Source organism: Sander vitreus, chromosome 21, assembly GCF_031162955.1.
Source record: "Sander vitreus isolate 19-12246 chromosome 21, sanVit1, whole genome shotgun sequence".
Lineage (NCBI taxonomy): Eukaryota > Metazoa > Chordata > Actinopteri > Perciformes > Percidae > Sander > Sander vitreus.
This window is the reverse complement of record NC_135875.1, coordinates 11,745,459-11,768,069: the sequence shown is the minus strand read 5'-3', so window position 1 is coordinate 11,768,069 and position 22,611 is coordinate 11,745,459. Positions and strand designations below refer to the sequence as shown.

The 22,611-nt window shown below is 38.7% G+C and overlaps 2 protein-coding genes across 4 annotated transcripts in view; both read right to left on the bottom strand.

The window, feature by feature from the left end:
* LOC144536557 (zinc finger protein 385B-like) overlaps positions 1–6,168 on the bottom strand; it is a 71,879-nt gene extending 65,711 nt beyond the window's left edge. For both annotated transcript variants that reach the window (XM_078279759.1, XM_078279761.1), the window contains exon 1: positions 6,030–6,168. In XM_078279759.1, the coding sequence (XP_078135885.1) occupies positions 6,030–6,066 (37 nt within the window). In that variant the 5' untranslated portion in view covers positions 6,067–6,168. The remainder of the gene's footprint in view (positions 1–6,029) is intronic.
* Positions 6,169–13,868: 7,700 nt separating this feature from the next.
* On the bottom strand, positions 13,869–20,363 carry LOC144536158 (ras-related protein Rab-5C-like). Of its 2 annotated transcripts, none has more exons than XM_078279141.1 (6): positions 20,260–20,363; positions 18,745–19,084; positions 18,026–18,177; positions 17,455–17,577; positions 17,233–17,326; positions 13,869–14,813 (listed from the first exon to the last, which is right to left on the bottom strand). In XM_078279141.1, exons 2-6 carry the CDS (start codon positions 18,911–18,913, stop codon positions 14,683–14,685), a joined length of 669 nt encoding a protein of 222 aa, XP_078135267.1. In that variant the 5' UTR covers positions 18,914–19,084; positions 20,260–20,363; the 3' UTR covers positions 13,869–14,682. The 2 variants fall into 2 exon arrangements, with proteins under 2 accessions (XP_078135267.1, XP_078135268.1); XM_078279142.1 differs by having other exon boundaries at positions 20,210–20,318.
* Positions 20,364–22,611: the final 2,248 nt, after the last annotated feature.

Here is a 22,611-nt window from a genome sequence, read left to right as displayed (position 1 = left end):
AGAGCTTGCACACTGCCTGCGTCACACTCTAGCTGCGCCAAAAATGCGTGCATACTAGAAATAGGACCAACGCCTATTTTTCACACGACACATAAGCATGTTGGAAGCGTTTCCAGGCAAAATAGAATAGGAAAAGATGTTATGTCATTTTGACACGAATACATTTAATAAATGGCATGTTGATGTTTGAAAGTCTCTAGGTTTTGACATAAATGCAGATATAAATGTAATTTAAAAAAAATAATAATAATTATTGATTTTCAAATAGTGCACCTGTCAATACAAAACGAAATATTCTGTAGCCTATTTTGCCGTCAATACTGCCGATGTTGTCTTTGCTGTAATCAAATCAGTATATATTTATAACATGAAGTATACTGCTTGAGTGCAGTAAATCAATGGGAAACATACATGTGTACAGACAAGGCTAGCAGCAGCAGCGCTGCATCAGACACATATCTGGTGTGTAAAGACAGAAAAATCCATGCAATCGCCACGCAGCTGACACGCAACAGAAACGCCACGCTCACGCGAAGCAGCCAGTGTGTGGCCGGCCTAAGAGCTAATGCAAACTAAAGCCACTTTCACGCATTCACTGCAACACTGAACTTATCTAGGCATTATCTGGAGGAGCTGTATTATATGTGAGAACTCAAATGTCTGAATCAGTTTGACCGGAAAATAAACAGACTTTACCGTGTCAGCTCCATAGTACAAAGTCTGTGTGTAATGTCCAATTGAGCCCAAAGTGTGAACAGAGCAGAGGCCTGTACTACGAACCACGGCGATTTAACCAACTATCCAGAGTGATAGAGAAAGATGGCTCTGGGACTATCCAGCTACCAGGCCGGCTGCTCTGTCGCCGGGTAAGACTAGTGGAGGAGGGCTGTGTTAACATGGACTGGTGCTTGTATCCAACTAACTGCTAACTGCTGGTGGAGTTTGTGACTGTTAAATGCCGACCATTCTACATTCCATGCAAATTTACGGCTGTGTTTATATTCGGTGTTTACAGCCCACCAAGTGCTAATGCTAGTAGCTATGTGTCAGCTGAACTTTACGGAGCCTATAAATGTGTGTGCACTAGCCTGTTTCGTATGTCGTTTTTATATAATGTCGTTTTTATATATTTTAATTGTGCAACCACTTGAGCCACGGTGAAACGGTGTTTCGTGTATATGGCTGAAATGACAATAAAGCCCATTGAGTTGAGTTGACTGTCTCACTGTCTGTCTTGGTCTGGCTTGGGAGTAGACTCTAAAGCAGCGAAGCAAGTGCATTCTGGGATTTGGTGTCTTTCATCCACATTAACACTTTTCTCGACCTAGAAGCCACCAATTTCTAAAAAAGTTTCACATTTCTACTGCATAAGTGACCCAATTGAAAGATATATTCATATTTCCAACAGTGAAATATCCCTTTATTATAGATGAATCGCCTGATTATTTTCTAAATTATCAATTGTCAATTGAATGTCAGAAAAAAATGGAAAATGCATGCTACATTTTCCTAAAGCCAAAAGTCATGTCTTAGCTTGTTTTATCTGACCAAGAGGTCCGAAAAGATATCAGTTTACCATCACATCACACAAAGAAAAGTAGCAAATCCAAAAAATTGAGAAGTTGGAACATTAGGGAAGGTCTGGTTCTTTGTACTTGTAAAATTACAAATGATTAATCGATTCATTTGATTATCAAAATAGTTGCCCATTAATTTTCTGTTGAATTGATTAATTAACTAATTGATTCATCTCTACATACCCAAGAGCACATTTGGAAATCACTTTTATGAAATGAGCCACTGAACCAACACAGTAAGCTCGGTAAGGTTGGCTTATTTATATATATATATATATATATATATATATATATATATATATATATATATATATATATATATATATATATATATTTATTTATATTAAAGCAGGTTTATGTGGACTAATTTCAGGGGAAGTTACCACCTTAAAAAATCTGAAATTATCTTACCTCTTCTTGTTTGAAATTAATTGTGTTAAAAGTGTCATTTTTGATTAGATTATTTTCTGCATTTAGAATGCAGCACTAGGTGAGTGCCACTGAAACTGTTAAAACTGTAATTTGATTCAGCGATACCCATGGCCTTCATATAGTCTGCTCTCTGTAATTTGGTTAACTATTCAGAATTTAAGAATATTTCTTTGTCCACAAAGCACTGGATGGCCTTGCACCACAATTTGTTGTACATGCTTTAAAAGCTATAACCACACCTCTCAGATCTTATGGCAGTGGTCTAGTGAAACTCAAGGTTTTATGCTCCCCACTGAAATTGCCTTTTTGAGGACTTGAGATGTGCTCAGACTCACTTCTTTAAAAGCAGCCCAATTACCTGCAGTACTGCCTCTCAAATATACTGCAGTGTTATCAGTCTGTTTCCTTAACATTTTTAATGTAACGCGTATTTAAACTAAGCCCCAGTGAATTCATCTTATGTATGAAATATTATATATAAAAGTCAGCTTAGCCTTTCTTTAGGAAGATCGTTTTGTGAATTTAAGTCTTCATCATGCTGCTTAGAGAGTGAGTCTGTCCCAGCAGTGCACACACCTCAGAGCCCGACAGAATCACACAAGGTACGACAAAAACACGACCAACTCTCTCAGCCTCACACAGGAGGAGTGCTAGTGAAAATTACAGCTTCACTCTGGAGAGTGGACAGTAGGAGGCGCGGGATTTGATGAATCAAGGACCTTTTGTTCACAGCAAAAATGACTGCTTGCATGCAATTGGGAAGAACATCTCTTCAGCGATGCATGCGGCGGTGCTTGGCAGGCAGGCGGGCGTCATTTGGAGTCATTTGGGTTTGAAGCTGACGCAGAGGAGGACGGAGGAGAGCAAGGTCATTTAAAGAGGATGCAGAAGATGATGATGTGGCCAGTGCTGGGTGTTTGAGTGGGTCTACTCTGCTTGAATTGAGTAGCAGCTGAGTAAGCCATGGCAACACTCACAGTAATGACAGTGTGAGACACACAGGAAGAAACAAAACTGAACTGAAATATGACAAGCAAGGCTGACACATGAGGTGTTCCAACATATGTTGAATGATGTATTGAGGCTTTACATCACTTACTGGATTACAGAATAAATCAGTAACTACTTCATAATATATATATATATAATTATATATATAATTATATATATATATATATTATATATATATATATATATATATATATATATATTAGGGCTGTCAATCGATTAAAAAATGTAATCTAATTAATTACATACTCTGTGATTAATTAATCGCATACATAATTAACGGTGCCTGAAACGATACTTTTTAAGAAAGTAAAAAAAGAAAAGAAAAAAAGGGTACTAAACAACAGTTGGTGACATTAAAGAACGGCTTGTTTATTGCTAAGGCCATATGGTCAAAATGAACTGATTTAATAATGTATAACAATAACAATAACTAATTTCAGTAGTAAATTGCTGTTGAACCATCAGATGGGAAAAGGACATTTACAATAACTTCAAATGCACCACGAGGCTGTAGTTTACCAGTTTCATTGAACGCACCGTCTGTGTTGTTTCTCCTACGGCAGCTATAGATTGTTACATACCGGTGTTGAATACTCTACAGTAAAACACAGTCAACCTTTACACCGTTTAGCGTTAGCTGTCAGCATTGTAACCGTGTTTAATGCAGCTACTAGCTAGCGGTAGGCTAACGTTAGCTGCTGTCGAGTATAGTGTTAACTAGCGTCATGTGCAGCGGTGTTTGTGTTTCAGAGCATCAGAGAGAAGTGCAGACATATCAGTGGCACCAGATTTTGGTTGCCAGGGTTGGCAGGAAGAAGATTTTTACAAGTAAATGTTCCAATTAATAATCCAGGCAGAACATTCTCGTCTCTCTCCTTCATTTTACAGTCCAATGGTGACTAGAACGGCTCCGGGTCAAACGTCAATATGGAATGGATTAATCTGCGTTATTTTTTTTAACGCGTTATTTTGAGAACCCTCAATATAGATAGCTATATATATATATATACACACATATACACACTTCATAATCAATCAACTGTTTCAATCAACCTTTTTTCACATTTCTCTGAACTGTGAATATTTGCTGTTTATTTTAGTCTTGTGAACTAGGGGTGTCACGATACCAAAAATTCAGTAGTCAGTGCCAATACCAGTAAAATAATTCTCGATGCCGATTTCGATACCATGGTAAAAAAAATTATTTTCTAAGATTCCTTGTACTTTAACTTGAACTTCTTTATTAACATATTTGAAAAATATCAAAGTGTCATAACAAGACATACAAAACATGTGCAATAGAGCATAGCATAACATAATAAAGTGCAATGAATGGTCATAGTGCAACAACTAGAGTCCCCAGACATATTCCAGACTTCCAGGCATCTTTTCAAAAGGTAGGCTACTGTGCAAAAACAACAACAGTGTTTCTAACAGTTGCGTGACCAGAGACGTTACAAACCTTGGGTAAATATTGGCAGCTTAGAGTCCAAAAGGACGCAGAGTTGGCCAATTTCCTCCTGAACAGGTAGCTAAGCATTAGCTTCAGGCTAATTTATCACGGCTACAAGGGACGGGCATTTTATGTCATTTAAACATTTGTGTACTCACATTGATTATATAGCTAGAGTACCCGAGTTGGTTACTTGCAAAAACAATTGAGACACTGGCAGTAAAGTGATCCCGACTGGTCCTGGCTAACCATGGCTAACGCTGCCATGCTAACCCTGCTAACAGTTAACGTTACCGGAGGAGCAGGCAAGCTAGCCACAGCTGTTTACAATGTGTAGCCTTTTCAGCGGCCGTAGCCGACAACGGTGAGTTATTTGAAGCCAAGAGAGGGGGGCTGTAGCTAAATTGGAAAGAGAAGACCGTGAGTTGACTCTCGTATGTACCGGAAGGTGACTTTGGCCACTTCTTCGTGACCTCCTTCTTCCGAATGTATCGACTGGAACACTCTGAAACGTAAATTTCCCCCATCAGTTCCGGAAGAGGCACAGCACCGATGCTGCTAACACTGGCATCGTCGCTAACAGTGCCTACGGTGCTTTAAAAAAATGGACATCGTCGGTGTTTTGTAATTTTAGAACCGGAAGGTTCTCGGGACATCCCTATTGTGAACACCTTTTGGTTTTGTCTGTCTGACAATACAAACACTATTAACACACAAATTAGGATGCTATTTTTTCACTATTTTCTTGCATTTTATAGACCAAACAATCACTATTCAGACAGAGCAAATAACCACACATTGCAGAGTTCACTCTGTTTCTTCTTGGCAGGATATTACAATGGAGTCAAACTATTTGCATGTCTTGCATTTTGCAAAACACTCCATGAAATTAACTTAGTGCTGACATTTAAAGTTGTCAAATTTCTATCTCTGATCCTCCCTCTACACACACACAGTGTGAAAATGTATCAGACATGACTGAGACTCTTGTGAGCAGAGCCAACAGACCCATTAAGTCAAAAGGTTTAAGTAATTACTCCATTCATTAACCTGTTAATAACATTTGACCGTATCTACAGGAAGACCACAGCTGTCAAGACCATATACATAAACAATAATAAAAAAACAAAAACAATATTAGAATAACTTCATGCTTGTGCCTCCGAAACACTTAGAGAGTAAACTATTTTTAAAGTAGTGATAACAAACGTGACTGGAAACTGAAATTAAAAGGGCAAAATGTTTGCATTCTGGCACAAAGGTTCCTCAAACATTTACAAGTTCTTTCAAGATCTTCAGTATATATCGTCATATATTTTTTTTAGCTGTAGTAGTATTTTAACACAATTAAACGCATTTTGAGGAAATATCATGTTGATGGTTTGTGACAGCTTTAGCCAAAACAACTGCATTTACCCCATGAGAAAGAGATATTGTAGACATATTTGTAAAAACATTTAGTCGAGACACAAGAGCAGTCTACGAGTGTCCTAAACGACTCACAAACAGAGAAACAGCTTCGACATGAAGTCTACGAATTAAACTCGTCTTCCTACCTGACGGTTTCATGGTTCCTCCGTTGTTGCTGTCCATTTCCAGTAGTCACAGATTACAGTGCGAGCTCAGCTGCAGGCGTTTCAGTCCCGCGAGCAAGTCAAAAACACGTGTGCGCGCTGCACTGCCGCCTGCGCGACTGAGATACCAAATCGTTGTGCGCGAGGATGAGAGAGAGAGAGAGAGAGAGAGAGAGAGAGAGAGAGAGACAGAGAGAGAGAGAGAGAGAGAGAGAGAGAGAGAGAAATAAAATCAGCAAGAAAACAGAGCGGAAGGAACAGTACTAAATACAGTATTGTAAAAAAGAATACATTTGCTTACACTAACATAGCTAACTTTTAAAAGCCAAACAAATGTGGCTGCAGTTAAGACACAGCAATGATGTGAATATGAATGTAGAGGGTAATGCAGTAGCTATTTCCATATTTTGTTCCCCCAGTAAATTTCAATTTATACTCTATATGAAATATGGATTTAGTGTTTTTGTGTCCTTCTAAATGAGACATTACAGACTCCTAGTAGGAGAACCTGACATACTGGATTTTTGAGGCCAATACAAATATTGTTATTCAAAGATATGAACACATAACATAAACACACATTTTTGATGAAGATACATTAAATGTGTGACTGCAAAATGTACTGTGCGGGGAATTAACTTGTCAGTGCTGTCTTATAAACAAATGTGTTATTATTTAATGTTGTCTGTTTCTAAACTACCTGAAAACATTCAGTATAGTAAACATTTCTGTACTGCAATTTTTTGTTACATTTGGTCGTGGTGGTGTTATGGATTTGTAGTCTCCAAGGCCATCATCAGGGTTATTTTCTCTCTTCCTCCAGAGCCACAGATCACGATATAAACAGGCTGAATGGTGACCTACTCCTCATGATCAGTAAACTGGTCTTCATGTGTAAAATTGGCGGGGTACCCCTTTAAAACTTTGCCTGCTTTTGTTCTAAAGGCTAGACCTCAGTCTAAAGAAAACATCTTGGTTCTATTATTTGCTCATTTTGTCCAGTGAAAGTACTTTTTGCATGACCTCACTTAAAGTCTTTGTAAAACACCTACTGGCATGTTTACAGCTTTGAAACAATGCAAATGCTTATCCCTAAAACTATTATAAACCCCTACCACATAAGATAAGAGCTAGAGTAAGATGAATTAGTTGAGGGGTCAAAGGAAAATGTTGTACTACTCATACATGTCAAATCCTCTCCACCTTTGGTTTCTGTTTGTGTGCTGGGGGGACCTATCACCAGCCATAACTCCCCAATCCCACCCCCTTTAAAAGTCCTCATTAACATTGTTGGGTTTTGTTCAAAAGCAGATGGCTGCAGATGAACTCGGGAGTACAGTGACTCAGGCACATGCTGGAATTTGCTTTGGCCAACCTGGTGGTGTGTCTGGGTCAGCTGTCAGCCGGATGATGATTGATGCTTGGTGGAAACATACTTGGAGTTTGAGCTATGTCCTTCTCACCGCAGTCCTTTGGCACCCCGCTTGACCCCGCCACAAGGCAGCTGCCCTAAAAATAAAGGTGCACATGTGCTTGTGTGCACATACAAGCAGAGACAAGGGTCACTGGTTGTGGATACAAAATAAAACAACACATATGCAGATACACACTAAGCTACCTTAAACTGGATGCTCCCACAATAGTAGAATCTGCCTCCCGTTGTTAAGGCTGGATTTATAAGGTTTATTTGGTTGCTCCATTTCCATGAAGCTCAAGTCCAATCAAGCATCAAAGTTAATACCAACACTCGGCTCCATCATCATCTTGAGTGCTTTTATTAAAGGACTTATTCCTGTGGTCCCAGAATTATCCAGAAACACGCCGCACATTTCAGTTTAACCTGGTCGCTTGGCAACGTTTTCTGGTTTTAAAGTTGGTTTGAAATGGCACTTAGAAGGATACGAGTGGTTCATTTGAAAAAAAAGATGGAGCGAGAATGTGGAAGAGAAGAATAGCACCATAGTGAAAGCTGGAGCTGGGTTAATGACTGCATCCAACAGCGTAACCCTCTGCAGTAAAGAGTATTTGAGCGTGACTACAATAATCAACTTCTGACTTAATGGAACATACAGTTATTAGTCCACTACAGCAGCTGAAGCATGTAGCATTTGGCTAATTTATTTCTCAGAAGACATAAATTATTTCTTGGTCTTGATTGAACTTATATCACAATATTGACTCTATAAATTGAAGATGACGGAAAAATGTATCCTTTCTGCTCAATGTGACAAATGACAGGAAATTAAATGGACATTTCTAAATTGTTCTGTCCTTCCTCCAAAGTCAAATGGATTTTAATGTGATGCATAAATCAATGCTGTCAACTATTTTTTAGTCCAGTCATTTTGAAAAGGGGATTTGATAATTATCACGAATATGATGTACATTTAAATGGTTCAAAGACATTTATTCAAATTCTTTAAACAGTAGCTTGTTTATCTACATGACTTTGCCTGATCTTCTCTTTTACTTTGAAAAACCCTTATGAAGCCATCAAGGCCGGACATGCAATGAGTCCCAGTGCTCATTTAATATGCATTACTTCACTTCCCTTGGACACTGAGCAATGTGAACCTACATCATACGTGGACATTGAGTGAGGAGGGGAAAGTCTGAGGGGGAGCATTTAAAAAACCACACAATTACTCTTAGGCAGACCTAACAATGAGTGATGACAAAAACTTCTCAGAAGAATGACTGGTGAAAATCACAATGCATTCTGGGTAAGAATGCATCTATTTTTTCATCACCCCTGGTTTGTCCTTGAAGGTTAATGCCACTGAAGTCCACTTGAGTTTTCTCAGTAATAGGAGAACACTCAAGATGCCGATGTTCCTTGAAGAGGGAGTTAAATGAGAGCTTGAAACACAACTGTTGAAATTCACTTCAGGATTTTTTTCTTTTATGTTTTGTGCTTGTGAGTATTACGAAGGCTAAATGCTTTACAAAAACCAGGAGAGTCATGGAAAACATTGTAGGTATGTTTTTACCTTTAAAGTTGTGATTAAAAATCGACTTCATGACAAAACAAAAATGATGAAAATCTTGCAGTGTGACATACTATATAAGCACTTCAATAGAATTTTAGTTTCTATAGGTATACTTTATTCCTGTCTTGATACTACAGAAGAAAAAAAATCTCCTCACCTCTCACCAGCTGTACTGTTGTGTTGTTGGATGTTAAGTTTATATATGTTTATATTGGGAAATACATGTATATGCTGAAGCTAGCTGCTGGTTAGCTTAAAGCCGCCTACACATGATCATGATAAAACCGCTCTGCGCTGGCCGTTCCATTGTTTTCCTATGGGGAAAGCGGTACTGCCCAACTAGGCGGAAATTGCCGCAGAGCGCTGTGCTCAAAGTTAAAATTATTTCAACTTTGACCTCGTTGCCGCTGACCTTTCAAGGCGCAACCAATTCCAGGAGCAATGATGACCTATACCTGCGCTGTGCTTTGCCTCTCTGTTCTGCGTCCTACCTCATTGTTTTTAACTGCGGATCATGTGTAGGCAGCTTAATGTAGCATAAAGACTTGCGCAAAGACTGGAGGCAACTTTACAGTCTGCTAAGCTAACCGGCTGCTGGCTGTAGCTTCATATTTACCCAAGTCCAAGTCTCTGCAAGAAAACAAATAGGCATATCTCCCAAAATGTTGAACTATTCCTTTAATATTTGACTCCTTTGTATCAGGAACCAAGAAAGCAGGCCTTGTCTTCAGTATGCAACTGAACTTGAATGTATATATTTAAAAGAAATTACTATTCATTCAACAACTGTTTATTGTGCTTTATTCTGGATCCTTTCTCACTAGCATCCTATCTGGTGACAACACAGTTAGATGTTTCATTTTAGATAAGAGACAATTATTGTACCGCATCACACATACTATTGCTATCAGCATAAATCTCAAACCACAGAATGCAATCCAGATACCGTGTCCCTGTGCCCTTGGTATTTAATGACATTTCTTTCTGTCCAGGAAGATAGAAGGAATCCATCAGAGCGAGCATTTGGAAATGTCTCAGTGTCTTTCTCTCTTTTTGAACTGCTATACAATATGGCCAGTGGTTTCACAGTAGTAAATATAATCTGAAAATATGTATTGTTGTTACAACCATGCTATGCTATAGCTATGTTTTGGCAATCTTACCTGGCAAATTCCCTTTTTTCTGCAAATCTCCTCCTCTAAATGCAGTCAATTTCAGTCCAGCTCACACCATTATGATTCACAGAGGCCAAGTATGAAATGAGTTTCTTTTTTGACAGAACATTTCTTGATTGACAGCTTAACAAATGAGAAATAATTTACTGTGAACAGAGCGTCCCTATCTCTGAAGCGAGTGTGTGCCTCTGTGTGTGTGTGTGTGTGTGTGTGTGTGTGTGTTCATGTGGCTTTAAAAGTGGATTTAATGTTAGGTTTGAGGCATCAGAACCACAATAGCAGGGCTGTCAGCCAGTTTACACCATTTCCTGGTGTAAAAACCTTTACATGGTTGTGGTTTGTCTTTTTACTTGTTTACATGGAGGGTCAGAACAACAGAACAGACTTAAGTCTGCAACACCTTTAAACATTTAAAAGCAAACATATTCCTTCATTAGTATCTCCTGTCATCAGATCGGTGTGGAGCGATGGGGAGACTGGAACGTTCCTCAAACTAAAACATTAATCAAACAAAAATGGCATATTTTCACCATGTTTCCATGTGGTTTTCCATTGATTGAGGTTTAACTGACGTGCTTGAATTACGTCATTTTGTTGCACGCTCTTCTTCTACAATGGTTTAATGGTAGCCTGGTCCTACCAGACTCTCATACATTTCATTTGTACAGAGAGTCTGGCCACTCTCCATTGACAAGTGTTAACTTCCTTGAAGGCGGGTACTGTTGAATTTTAAAACTATTGGATCTGCGCAGAGCCACTCTGGATCTGCCATAACCAATCGCTAACATTTGGTCGTGACGTCGGCTTAGCATCGCTAGCGTTTGCAGTAGCCAACTCCTTCACCACTAACGGAGCGAGCTGGAAAACCAAACCTCTCCCGAACCCTGTGGGGAGGAGGGCCACAACATCATGTCCACCAACAAAACTCAGCAAAGGCTGTTCTTGCTCGGGCTTTAACTTCTGGATATTCGGCGGTGTTGCCACAACTGAACCGAATGGCTTCGCTCGCATCTTTCTCCACCGCCATTACGGAACTCACCGAAGGTTACCGAACCTCAACGTCATTGTTCTCAGCCACTCCCTCTTTTCGTTGATTGGACCGGTAAAGATTTGACCAGAGAAAACCAAAGAATATACAAAAAAACCCAGACGTAGTACTGAAGGGAAATGAAAATTTAACGGAAGTACGTAGGAGGGCGTAGCCAGTCTAGTTTTATGGCACCCTACTACAAAATGAATGTGCCCAACTGTTTATATCGATACAACCAACTCTTAACGTTCACAACACAGCAGTGGATTTTGCAGACTTTTTTTTAATTTTGATGGAAACTTGGCTTCTGTCTTAATTTAAAACACAGTCACTCCATAATTACTGACCATGAATTTATTATATTAAATAGTCAACAACAGGCACTACACTACCACAGGTTAGGACTCCTACTACCACTGATTCCATACATACATAGAAATGTATCAATATAATGGAATGACCAAAATATTATATAACACCAGTCAGTATAATGCAATACAATTCCACAGCAGCACAAACTAGAGCCTTCAAAATGACCATTACGTGAATCAACACCTCTCTAAAACTGCTTCAACAATAACTGAACATGATAACTTTCCAACAAAGAGGGTTTATTGCATTCTTACATTAGACCACATTGTTTTTAGCTAGCTGCACCTTATACTGACAAGGGTTGAGTGTATGTTCACAGAAATTTCCTTATTTAATACTGTAGTGTGCATTCTCAAATGCTCAGACCGCTGCAACAAACACATTTTTAAAACCTTAACAGAATGAGAATACCTCTGCATTAAATATATTCTACAGTTTCTTTAACTAATAGACTTAAAACCTCAGAGCATCAGGGACCTCTGTCAAAGGGCACTGTTCATCACAACAAAGTGAACTGCTGCATTAACCCAGAGAAACCCTGCTTTAAAATGAGCTGTAGAATAATCAGTTGAGCACAAATGAAGCCTCTGCAGGACAGCTTTTTTTCTTCTCTTTGCCAGTAATGGCTTTTGGCATGGTCAATCTACATACTGTCCACTTTCACACATACGGCTAGGCATACAAATGCAAAGACCGACTGTGTGCTAAATTTCTTCAAGCTACAAAATTGTGGGTAAGGGTAATTTCCTTCACTTAAATATAGTAATAGTAATATTTTAACTAACAGCTCTACCAAATGTTTGACATTTTTGCTCGAAAAAATGACTTTGACGTCTAATCCATTATCAAAATAGTTGTCAATTAATTTTATTGGAATTTAAGGTTTATTTATTTTTTTACTGACTTTAATTTGGAAATGTTGACCACGTGTAAATGAATGGCCACCCATGCGCTCAAAAGGACCCATTTGTAACAAGTGAATCTAGATTAAAGTGTGATGCTGCCATCTAGTGGCTGGAAATGTTTACTAATGCTGTTACTGCTGTCCGATTATTTCAGGCACTTAGAAAAGTACATTTTAGACTTCTAATCATTTTAATATGTCTTTGCATTGCAAAACATGTGGCAAAAAAAAAAATCTAATTCAGACATTTGTTAGTAATTACATTAAGGATCTGTTCCCAGCATTTGCCCATTTAATAATGATGATTTGTTTTATGGGCCAAAGCTCTGGTCAGAGCTGTGACTAACAGATGAATATGAAATTAACAACATTAAGTTTAATGAATAATATTTAAAACAACAGACAAAAATGTATTTTGCTCCAGATCAGTGCATTCAGTCCTGAATAAATGTTAAGGTACAAAGTTGATGTATTTTGTACTGAATCTACTATGTTAAAGCCCCTTTGTGTTCCAGAAAAGGTGAGAGTCAGGATGACAAGATACAGGGACACTGAAGACTAGCCTTGAGGAGAAGGCAAAGAGGGACATATCTCAGCCATCAAACAAGAACAATATATAGAATCAAACATGTATTTAGCAAAACAATATATCCTTTTAAAAGTAGCATGTTATCCCAGTACAAGTCAGAATCAGTCCTACGGAAGCCAGTCAAGTGATATATTGCACCTTGTGGCAGTCATATTTTGGGTAAACCCACATGCTATATATTTTTTCTTTTTCTATGAAATGCTTCGGATTAGAAAACAATAAGGTGAAAAGAAAATACCGGACAGTTTTTTATTGTGGCCAAATTACTTTTCACTGCTGTATGCACACTTGTGGTGTCACATACTAAACGAGTTTGCTACCATGGCACACTGACATTTGCATACTATCAGTATGTCATATGTAGAAACAGGACCATATTGACCAAAATATAAGACAGTCCTGATTATAATATGATCCTCCCAACCACCTTTTTGCAACACCTGTTTAGATAGACTTTTAAATATGGTAAGGAAAATCTATAAAAATAGAAAGAGAATAAGCACAGAGTCCGGAAAAAACGCTAAGTGCATAATCTCAGTTTCTGCTTTTTCACGTCATTTCTAGTAAAACTAACAGATAATGTCTTATATTTGGGCCAATACGGTATGTTATGAATCTAAAAATCCTGTTTAGGGAGGCTGTACTGCTTCTTACACCAAACCAGGCCAGAGTGGTTTGAACCCACCTGCAGTACTAACAGCCTTAAAAACATACATGCAAATAACCATCCAAAGCCAATCCAAACAACCCAAAGCAAAATGAATCGTCCATGTGATTTATTACTTTTTTAGATTTACAAGTTATTTTCACATTTCTTTTAAAAAAAGGCCAACAACTCTCTGGTGTTACAGGTATCAATACACAATGAATGCAAACAACTGCATTTGTTGCACAGAAACATCTTCAGATGTGTGTAGCCTATTAAATCACAACCTGCTTCAATGAGCAAAGTCTAGAGCTTTCCTTATAACTGTGTCATGCATGGGTCCCTAACAAGAACACAATGCTGTGGTCTAAATTGCAATAAGACAATAAACCTTCAAGATTAATTGCTTTGTCATTTGCAATTTCAGCATTAGTAGTTGGGCATTTGTATCTTTCATAATAATGATCCATGTAGAGGGAAATGACAAGAGTAGAAAAGTAAACTGCCAATATACAGTACATGTGTGTGTTTGTACTTTATACATACACACACAGTACATACCATAGACACACGCACTCAAACAAATAGGGGAAAAGGCAAACAACCTCAGCATCACCATTCAAAAAAAATCATTTATGACAGAATTCAATCAACTGAGACAGAGGCTGAAGATAAACAGGGAGGTAGATAGATAGATAGATAGATACACGGGGGGAAAGACAGAGGAGAAGTAGTGAGGGATCTTGGTAATTCCCTCTAGCTTATGATTCTTTAATCAAAGTGGATCCAGATAATCTCATCTGTAATCTCAGTTTAAGTGCAGGGGTGGCGAGTGGCTCTGCCCTCTCCTGCCTCTCTGGGTTTTAGCTACGTGCTGTCCTTAAAACGATGTTCAGGGCTCGCTCACTAAGTTCATTGTTTTGTACTTGCTAATTGCCGCCGCCGCCGCAGCACTGGCTGCTGCGGCTCTGAGGAGCGGCTTCTTGTAGATCCACTCCTGTCTTGGTCCGCCCACCTTGTCCAGCTCCACCCTGGGGGTCGCTCTTCGGTAGCTTCTTTGCTGCAGGGACAGAATAACAGATGCTTTTTTTAAAAACTTTTTTTCCTTTTTCTTTTTTAATTTAGAGGTGCAACATACAGAAGGTTACACTAGTCTATTCATTGAAAATTTTGTCACTAGGGGGGAAAAAAAAAGTGCTAGCAGCTGTGTTTTGACAAATACTGAATTTATTCCTTCACCTTAATGCTGTTTGTTCACAAGGTTTACCATTAAACATAAACTTAATAGCATCACACTTACAAACTTTAAAGTTATTGGTCCCTTCAACCAAAATCTCAGAGACACAAGCAGCTCTTTCATATCTAATCTGAGTGGGTTTAATATTGTTTCTTTTGATTTGGGATGAAGCAATGTGGATGGTCAGCTTTTGTCTGTTAAACAAAGTTGTGTTTTTGTTGACATCCCTTAAACATGTTTAAAAATTAACTTTAAACAATATTGTTGTTAATTTGTGCGCACAAGTCATTAGGTCAAGTGCACATATCCCCCCCCCCAACCAGAGGCCTGTACTATGAATCAAGATCAACATGCCCTGGATTTCTTTCAGTTACCTGGCTTCACCTAACCACTGCGGTCCTGCATAACCTGTGTCACGACGGTGGTTATCAACTAGTTCAGTCAACCCAGGGTTTCCCAATCCAGCAGCGCCAGTCCCTCCAGGATTTCACGATGTCGTGATCGCGCCAATTCAACCAATCACATGACTTTGGTGCGAGTCGCAATTTTCGACCAATCACCGCAACTTTTCCGCAAATTTGACCAATAACCGGAGCTTCCCACGACTTCAACCAATCCCAGCAGTCCCACGTGCTAGACTTTACGTCAGTATAATGTGACTCTGAGTGCCACTGACCAAGCGGAAGTGAGAGAGAGCTGTCGGTACGCGATCTGTGCTGCATGCTGCTGTGCACCGTCATGCGCAAGATGTTCACGCAGGCGCAGATGATAATCATGTTTTACCGAGGATACGGCACTGCACGATCTGTTCCACGCTAGCCTCCACTGGGCAGCTGACGTTAGTTTAGCTAACAGCTAATTTGGCTAACCGCTAGCTGACAGCTTGATTCAGTCTAAAATAACGTTAACTCAAACTAAACACTGGGAAGCAGGCTACAGCTAAATTAAGATTTTACAGCAATAACAATAAAGACTGATTGATTGATTGTATTTTAAATGAGCACAAGTAAAGTAGAACTGACGTAACAGCTGTTATATATTTTAAAGGTTATTTTCAGGTTTTATTTTGAGGGTCTTTTAAAGTTATTACATGCTCATGTCTCAGCTAGCGGTTAGCTAAACTAACGTTCCCGGTGGAGGCTAGCGTGGAACAGATCGTGCAGTTTCGTATCCTCGGTAAAACATGATTATCATCTGCGCAACATCTTGCACATGCGCAGGACGGATCGTGCCGGCAGCACAGATTGTGTACCGACAAGAGCTTTTTCCGATATGAAGACGAGAACATTTACCAACAAAACGTACAGCGAAAAAACATTTCAGACCGCCCTGCCAACCTGTATACATTTTAACATCAATGTACGCTGTAACGTTTTTTCACTCTAAAGTCAGCGGCTGCTGTTTCAATCCTGACGGCTGTCTGCAGCGGGCGGGGCTGCTGCTCATACAGTTCCCCCCGCTACTGACGCGCACACACACGGTGGATGCGGGAAAAACTGGAGATGAGACGACACAATGACCTAAATTGAGGACAGCTACGCTCGTTATTGTAAGTGCGATGATAAGTTAAAGTCCAATAAGTACTTTATCAAACCGTATGAATGTGTGGTCCCAGGCCAGGCCAGGATAAGAAATTAACTAACAATGTAAAGATCAACAAGCCACTGACACATATGTTCAAATTTGATTCATTCAATAAATTATTATTTTTTTGTCTTAAATCCACCAGCCATTTTCATATTGTACCAACATTTGCAGCATCCTGAGCCTTTTTGGTAAGGTTACTAGGAAAACTCAGCCCAGAATAGTTTTATTAACCCCCGTAACAAGTTTCCTTTTTATTTTTAAAGAACTATACAATCGCAACTTTCACTGTCTCCCGCAACTTCATTGCAACAAACATACAAAAGACATCGCAACTTTTATCGGGATTTTTTTACAAAAGCTCCTGCAAAATCAGGCATTTTGGGCCACAACAATCTCAAAAAAAGCCACGAGCACCAGAGCAGCATATTTTATATAAGAAGAGCAAACTATAATTCTACATAAATATGAAGAATACAGACACGGTTTTACAGGCAAAATGCATTACAGTCGCTGCTTCCTAAAACAGGAAGGAAAGCTGGCAAAAAAAAAAAAAAAAGCCGACGCTGTAAATACGTAAATCACAACACTTATCAATATCACTTCCCTATCAGTGACAAGTTGTCTTGTTATGAAATGTGTGTGTCATTTAACTTACCAATAGCCATGAAAATTTCATTGACATTCATGGCAGTCTTGGCTGAGGTCTCCATGAAGAGCAGACTGTTGTCATCAGCGTACGTTTGTGCCTCCTACGAACATTATTTAGATATTAATATTTGTACAGCACTGGCAGTACAGTTTAATACAATTGTATGATATTATAAATTCAGGATGAGGCTTTGAAGATCTGAAATCCTTTTGCTGTACTTCTTCATACCTGAAGGTCTACAGCTCTCTTGTTTGCGATGTCCGCCTTGTTTCCAGCCAGAGCGATCACTATGTTGGGACTGGCTTGTCTCTGCAGCTCCTTCACCCAGTTCTTGGCTCGTGCAAAAGTATCCTAATTGAGCAACAAACCTTATTAATATTGCTCTCACCCAGTGTATTTACATTGACAACTATATTTAACCTTGGTGGAACAATTTCACCTACAATATGCACACTTCTGTGTAACGTCTCAACACCTACAGGTCTAATTTTGGACTAAAATTACCTAGAATTGGAGAGTGGCTTGTACTTTGCAGTAATCTCTACTGTGCCTCCAAACAAACCCAATACACCTCCATTAGATATTCTAAAATGGCCTCTAATTATCAGCACAGCTTTGCTTAAAACTTCGGAATTGAGCTGTCTTTTACTGTTTACAACTTTGGTTGCAATAGAGTCAACAATGAATTTGACAAACAAAAAGACAAAAATAGCTGCTGCTTAAACATGAGTTCAGTCATCATGTTGCTACTGGCTGATAAGACTCTGCCCCTGCTTGTTTCCCTGCAGGTGAAACCTACTGTGTTGGTAATGTCGTAGACCACGATGGCCGCCTGAGCGCCTCTGTAGTACATTGGAGCTAGGCTGTGGTAGCGCTCTTGACCTGCTGTGTCCCAGATTTCAAACTTCACAGTGGTGTCGTCCAGACAGACGGTCTGAGTGAGGAAGGCGGCTGAGGACAGCAGGACAATGAAGATCAGTGGAATGATAATGTTTAAGGACCATCTACCTTCCCATCCTCCTGGAAGATCCGGTTCATGTATCCAGCAAGTTGAGTCTCACGCACTTGTAGCCCAAAAGAATGAGTGTGGAATTTGACTCAAGTATTCCTTCAATGTTGAACACGTTCAACTGGAAATGCAACAAAGCCATTAACATAGCAAATATTGGTCCATTGTTTTATTTAATGAACTTCACCTACACTGTGGCTAAGTATCAAGCCATACTACCGACCAAAAAAGCATAACAAAACTGGCAATGCCTGTCCTGTCAGATCTGTAATCCCTTTTACTTATTCTTTGATGGAATAGTTCCTGATTCAAAATATTTGTACCTACAAAAGGGGGGCTTCACAGAAAAAGTTTGGGAACCACTGTCTAAGCTAATGTATTGGCACGGGTATTGATACACTTCAAACAATATTCATCACTTATGTACACATAACAACCCAATCTACCTGCTGAGACTCCTAAACAAAACCACTCATTCAAAAGTGTAGAAAACAAGTTCTATCTCTTACCACCAATGGTACTCTCCTGGAACTCATGAAACTGGCCTTTGACAAAGCGCAGCACTAAGCTGGACTTGCCCACTGCTGACTCCCCCAGCAGCACCAGTTTGAATTGGCAGATTTTGTTTGCTGCTGCGGCACCATTAGGCCTGGTTGATCCTCCACCGCGCCCAGCCATTGACAGAGACAGAGGCTGTTATGGATGAGATGGGCTGAAACAAACAGGTGAACGAGGTGCAAAGACGAAAGCTGAGTCTGGAGGCACAGGCACTGATGGTGAGAGAGGTCAGATGCCAAACTACCGGTGAGAACCGGATCGGGTGGGAAGTGGTGGAGTGACCCGGTCTACCTTAAAAAATAAAATACAAACATGGAAAATCAGTGGATCTACTTACAATACCTACACAAAACAAAATGATCAGTTTTTCAAGTTGCAGATCAAAATACATTATCTATAAAATGTCTAGCATTCCTTGTATTTAACCTATTAGGGCTGCAATTAAGTTATTTTCATGTTCTATTAATGTGCTAAATACTTCGTCTAATAAGCGACTTTTTAACTGCAGTTCTAATCTGAAAGATATTCGGTTTGTTATCAAATAAGACAAAGATAAACTCATTCAGAATTTTATTATAAATAACTAATAACAAAATAATTAATATTTAGAGCTGGAAAGATTCGTAGATTAACAAATTAGTCGATTGACATAAAAATAATTGTCAAATTCTTAATAATAAATTCATTTTTCAAGAAATGCAAAACATTGTAGGTGTTAAATGTCAGGATTGGCTGTTTTCACATATGAAACTAAAAATAGGTGACCGGTAAATTTGGGGATTTTGCACTGATGGTTAAAAAGTATTAATTTGGGTTCTGGAAAATCATTACAAAGAAATTTAGAAAATAATCCGCAGAACAATTGATGATGAAGAAAGTCGTTAGCTGCAGCCCCGATGCATTTTTATTTAATTATATAAATTTAAAAATGTCACTTTTAATGAAAATGTAGTTGTCAAGAGTCACCTAAACATCTAACCTTATTAGTCTGCTAGTAATAATGATTTAAAACGTTAGTTGGATGACAACCCGACTGTGCACAGAGTGACAATAGGATAAACAGTTTCTGAAAGGTCAGACACTTAAAAAGAGTTAAATGCTGATCATATGGCTAACTGACACAGCTAGTTTTATATTACCATCTTTTAATAGTCAAAATCACATTAAACCATGGCAAGAGAATAGATCATAGATATTTACTTCAATTCAAAACACAACAATAACAACCTCCAAACAAACAGATTGCACGACAAAACCTGCTGACCTTAACTTTGACCGAATAACCAGATAAAAACAAAACAACTGTAAGTTAGCTGCGAGGCTAAAGCTCAAAACGATGAGACGAGTTAGCAATGCTAACCTCGGCTAACAAGAAAAATCGCTAAAAGGAAACAAATAACACGTTCCCGTTCTTACCAACAACGAAAGACAATATCCACTCCACCCTGTGAATATTGAGTTATTACCTTGTTGCTCCTCTTTTACAAGGTTTTCTCCTAAAACAGCTTGAGGTTCAGTAAAATATACGCTTCCGCCTTGTGGAACCAAAATACTTCCTGGTTTCCTCCGTCATGTGATGCAATGTGACAACCAATGAAATTGCCGGATAGTGATCAGAAGCAGATCCAGCAGAGGCAAACTCCCTAGCCGATATATTAGATTTAGAACATATAGGCCTACATGTATTTATAAAAAAAAAATGGCTAATAATATTTAGTCCTGCGATGCGTTTTTCAGAAGGATTAATTTGGGCTGTAATGCATATTTTGTAACAATGACATTTAAATCCAGGAACATTTTTTTTACATTCACTGAAATTTTGGCTACTTTTACATGACTTCACCTGACAAAAAAACATAAATGCATTGATTGATTTTTGGACAAAAATAATTCCTCCTGTTTAATGTGCTTACATCAAATTTTGGTTTTTCATGCTGAACTAAATTTTTGAATACTCAGGCCTAGTTAAAGTGGAATAATTGCTGAATTATACACATAAATGCGGATATTTAAGGGGAAATTTAACATTTTCAGTTTAAAAAAGTGGATGACAGTATGCATATCACACACACACACACACACACGCACACACACATACACACACACACACTTTTCTCTTTGTTTCCTTTTCTTATATAGTTTTTTGTACTGTAACAAACAACAACATTTTATAAAAACAATGTGATAGAGAAAGAGATAATTATGTGTCTCAAAACACACACACACACACACACACACACACACACACACACACACACACACACACATACACATATTTATCATTTGATTAGTTTACTTGTTTGCTGCTTGGATTATTTACTGTATATGTATACTGCGGTGGCCCTGAAGTGCAAATCACAACGGCAAATAGGAAAACACGACAGCAAATATGAAAACACGACAGCAAATATGAAAACACGACAGCAAATATGAAAACACGACAGCAAATAGGAAAACACGACAGCAAATAGGAAAACACGACAGCAAATAGGAAAACACGACAGCAAATAGGAAAACACGACAGCAAATAGGAAAACACGACGGCAAATATGAAAACACGACAGCAAATAGGAAAACACGACGGCAAATATGAAAACACGACAGCAAATAGGAAAACAAAACGGTACAAAACTTCTACCGGAAAAGGTAGGGCCTATCTAGCAGAGGACGGAGACTCCTGATTGGACAGACGGACTGTCTCTCTGTTAAAAGTAGGGGCTTTTCCGTGTTTTTCACCTCTCCTTCCTGTTAAAAGACAGACAGTCCGTCTGTCCAATCAGGAGGCTCCGTCCTCTGCTAGATAGGCCCTACCTTTTCCGGTAGAAGTTAATGCTGTTGTGTTTTCCTATTTGCCGTCGTGTTTTCCTATTTGCTGTCGTGTTTTCCGATTTGCTGTTGTGTTTTATGATTTGTTGAAGTGTTTTCATATTTGCTGTCGTGTTTTCATATTTGCTGTCGTGTTTTCCTATTTGCTGTCGTGTTTTCCTATTTGCCGTTGTGTTTTCCTATTTGCTGTCGTGTTTTCCTATTTGCCGTTGTGTTTTCCTATTTGCCGTTGTGTTTTATGATTTGCCCTTCAGGGCCACCGTAGTATACAGATACAATACCATCGTTTGTGAACTGTCAATTGAAAAGGAAGAAAATGGGGGGGAAAAAATCTATCAATGGATTATCATGACTAAGTGAAATCTACTGAACCAACAGAGTGAAATATACACTATAGGTTTCCTTTTTCTAACACTTTTTCAGCATTTCATCTACCACAAGGTGATAGAAAAAGAGAAAACTCAGCATTTTATCAGCAGTCCTGAGATTCTTTATCAGTGATAATCTAAAATAAGATGAAATATGTGCCTCACAATCTTTTCAAGAGCAGGTGGAGGTGTTCCTGTCGCAATCTCCCCTCTGAAACTGTCTAATGAAGACAAAAAATGAGCCTTTAATATGAAGTTGTGACTGCAGAAACTGGAACTATGTTGCTTTTGCTAATTGACTTTTACAGTAACAGAAAAAGTATCTCCAGTCTGTTTTTTTTTTTTTAAGTATTCTATGTAACAAAGTAATTGTAAAACACCAACAATTACAATAATTTGTTTGGAAAAACATTGACAAACTGTATAAAAAGTGAAAGAGGACAAAAGTTGCAATTGATTGATCTTTATTATGACGATGCAAAAGTACACAACACATACACATTTATTCAGATTATTTAGTCACTGGAAGATGTGTTGCGTAAGATTCATGAATCACTGACACAGGTCAGTCCTGCAGAATGTGCAAGATGCTACACCAGGAAAATTCAGCTTCCTGCAGGAACT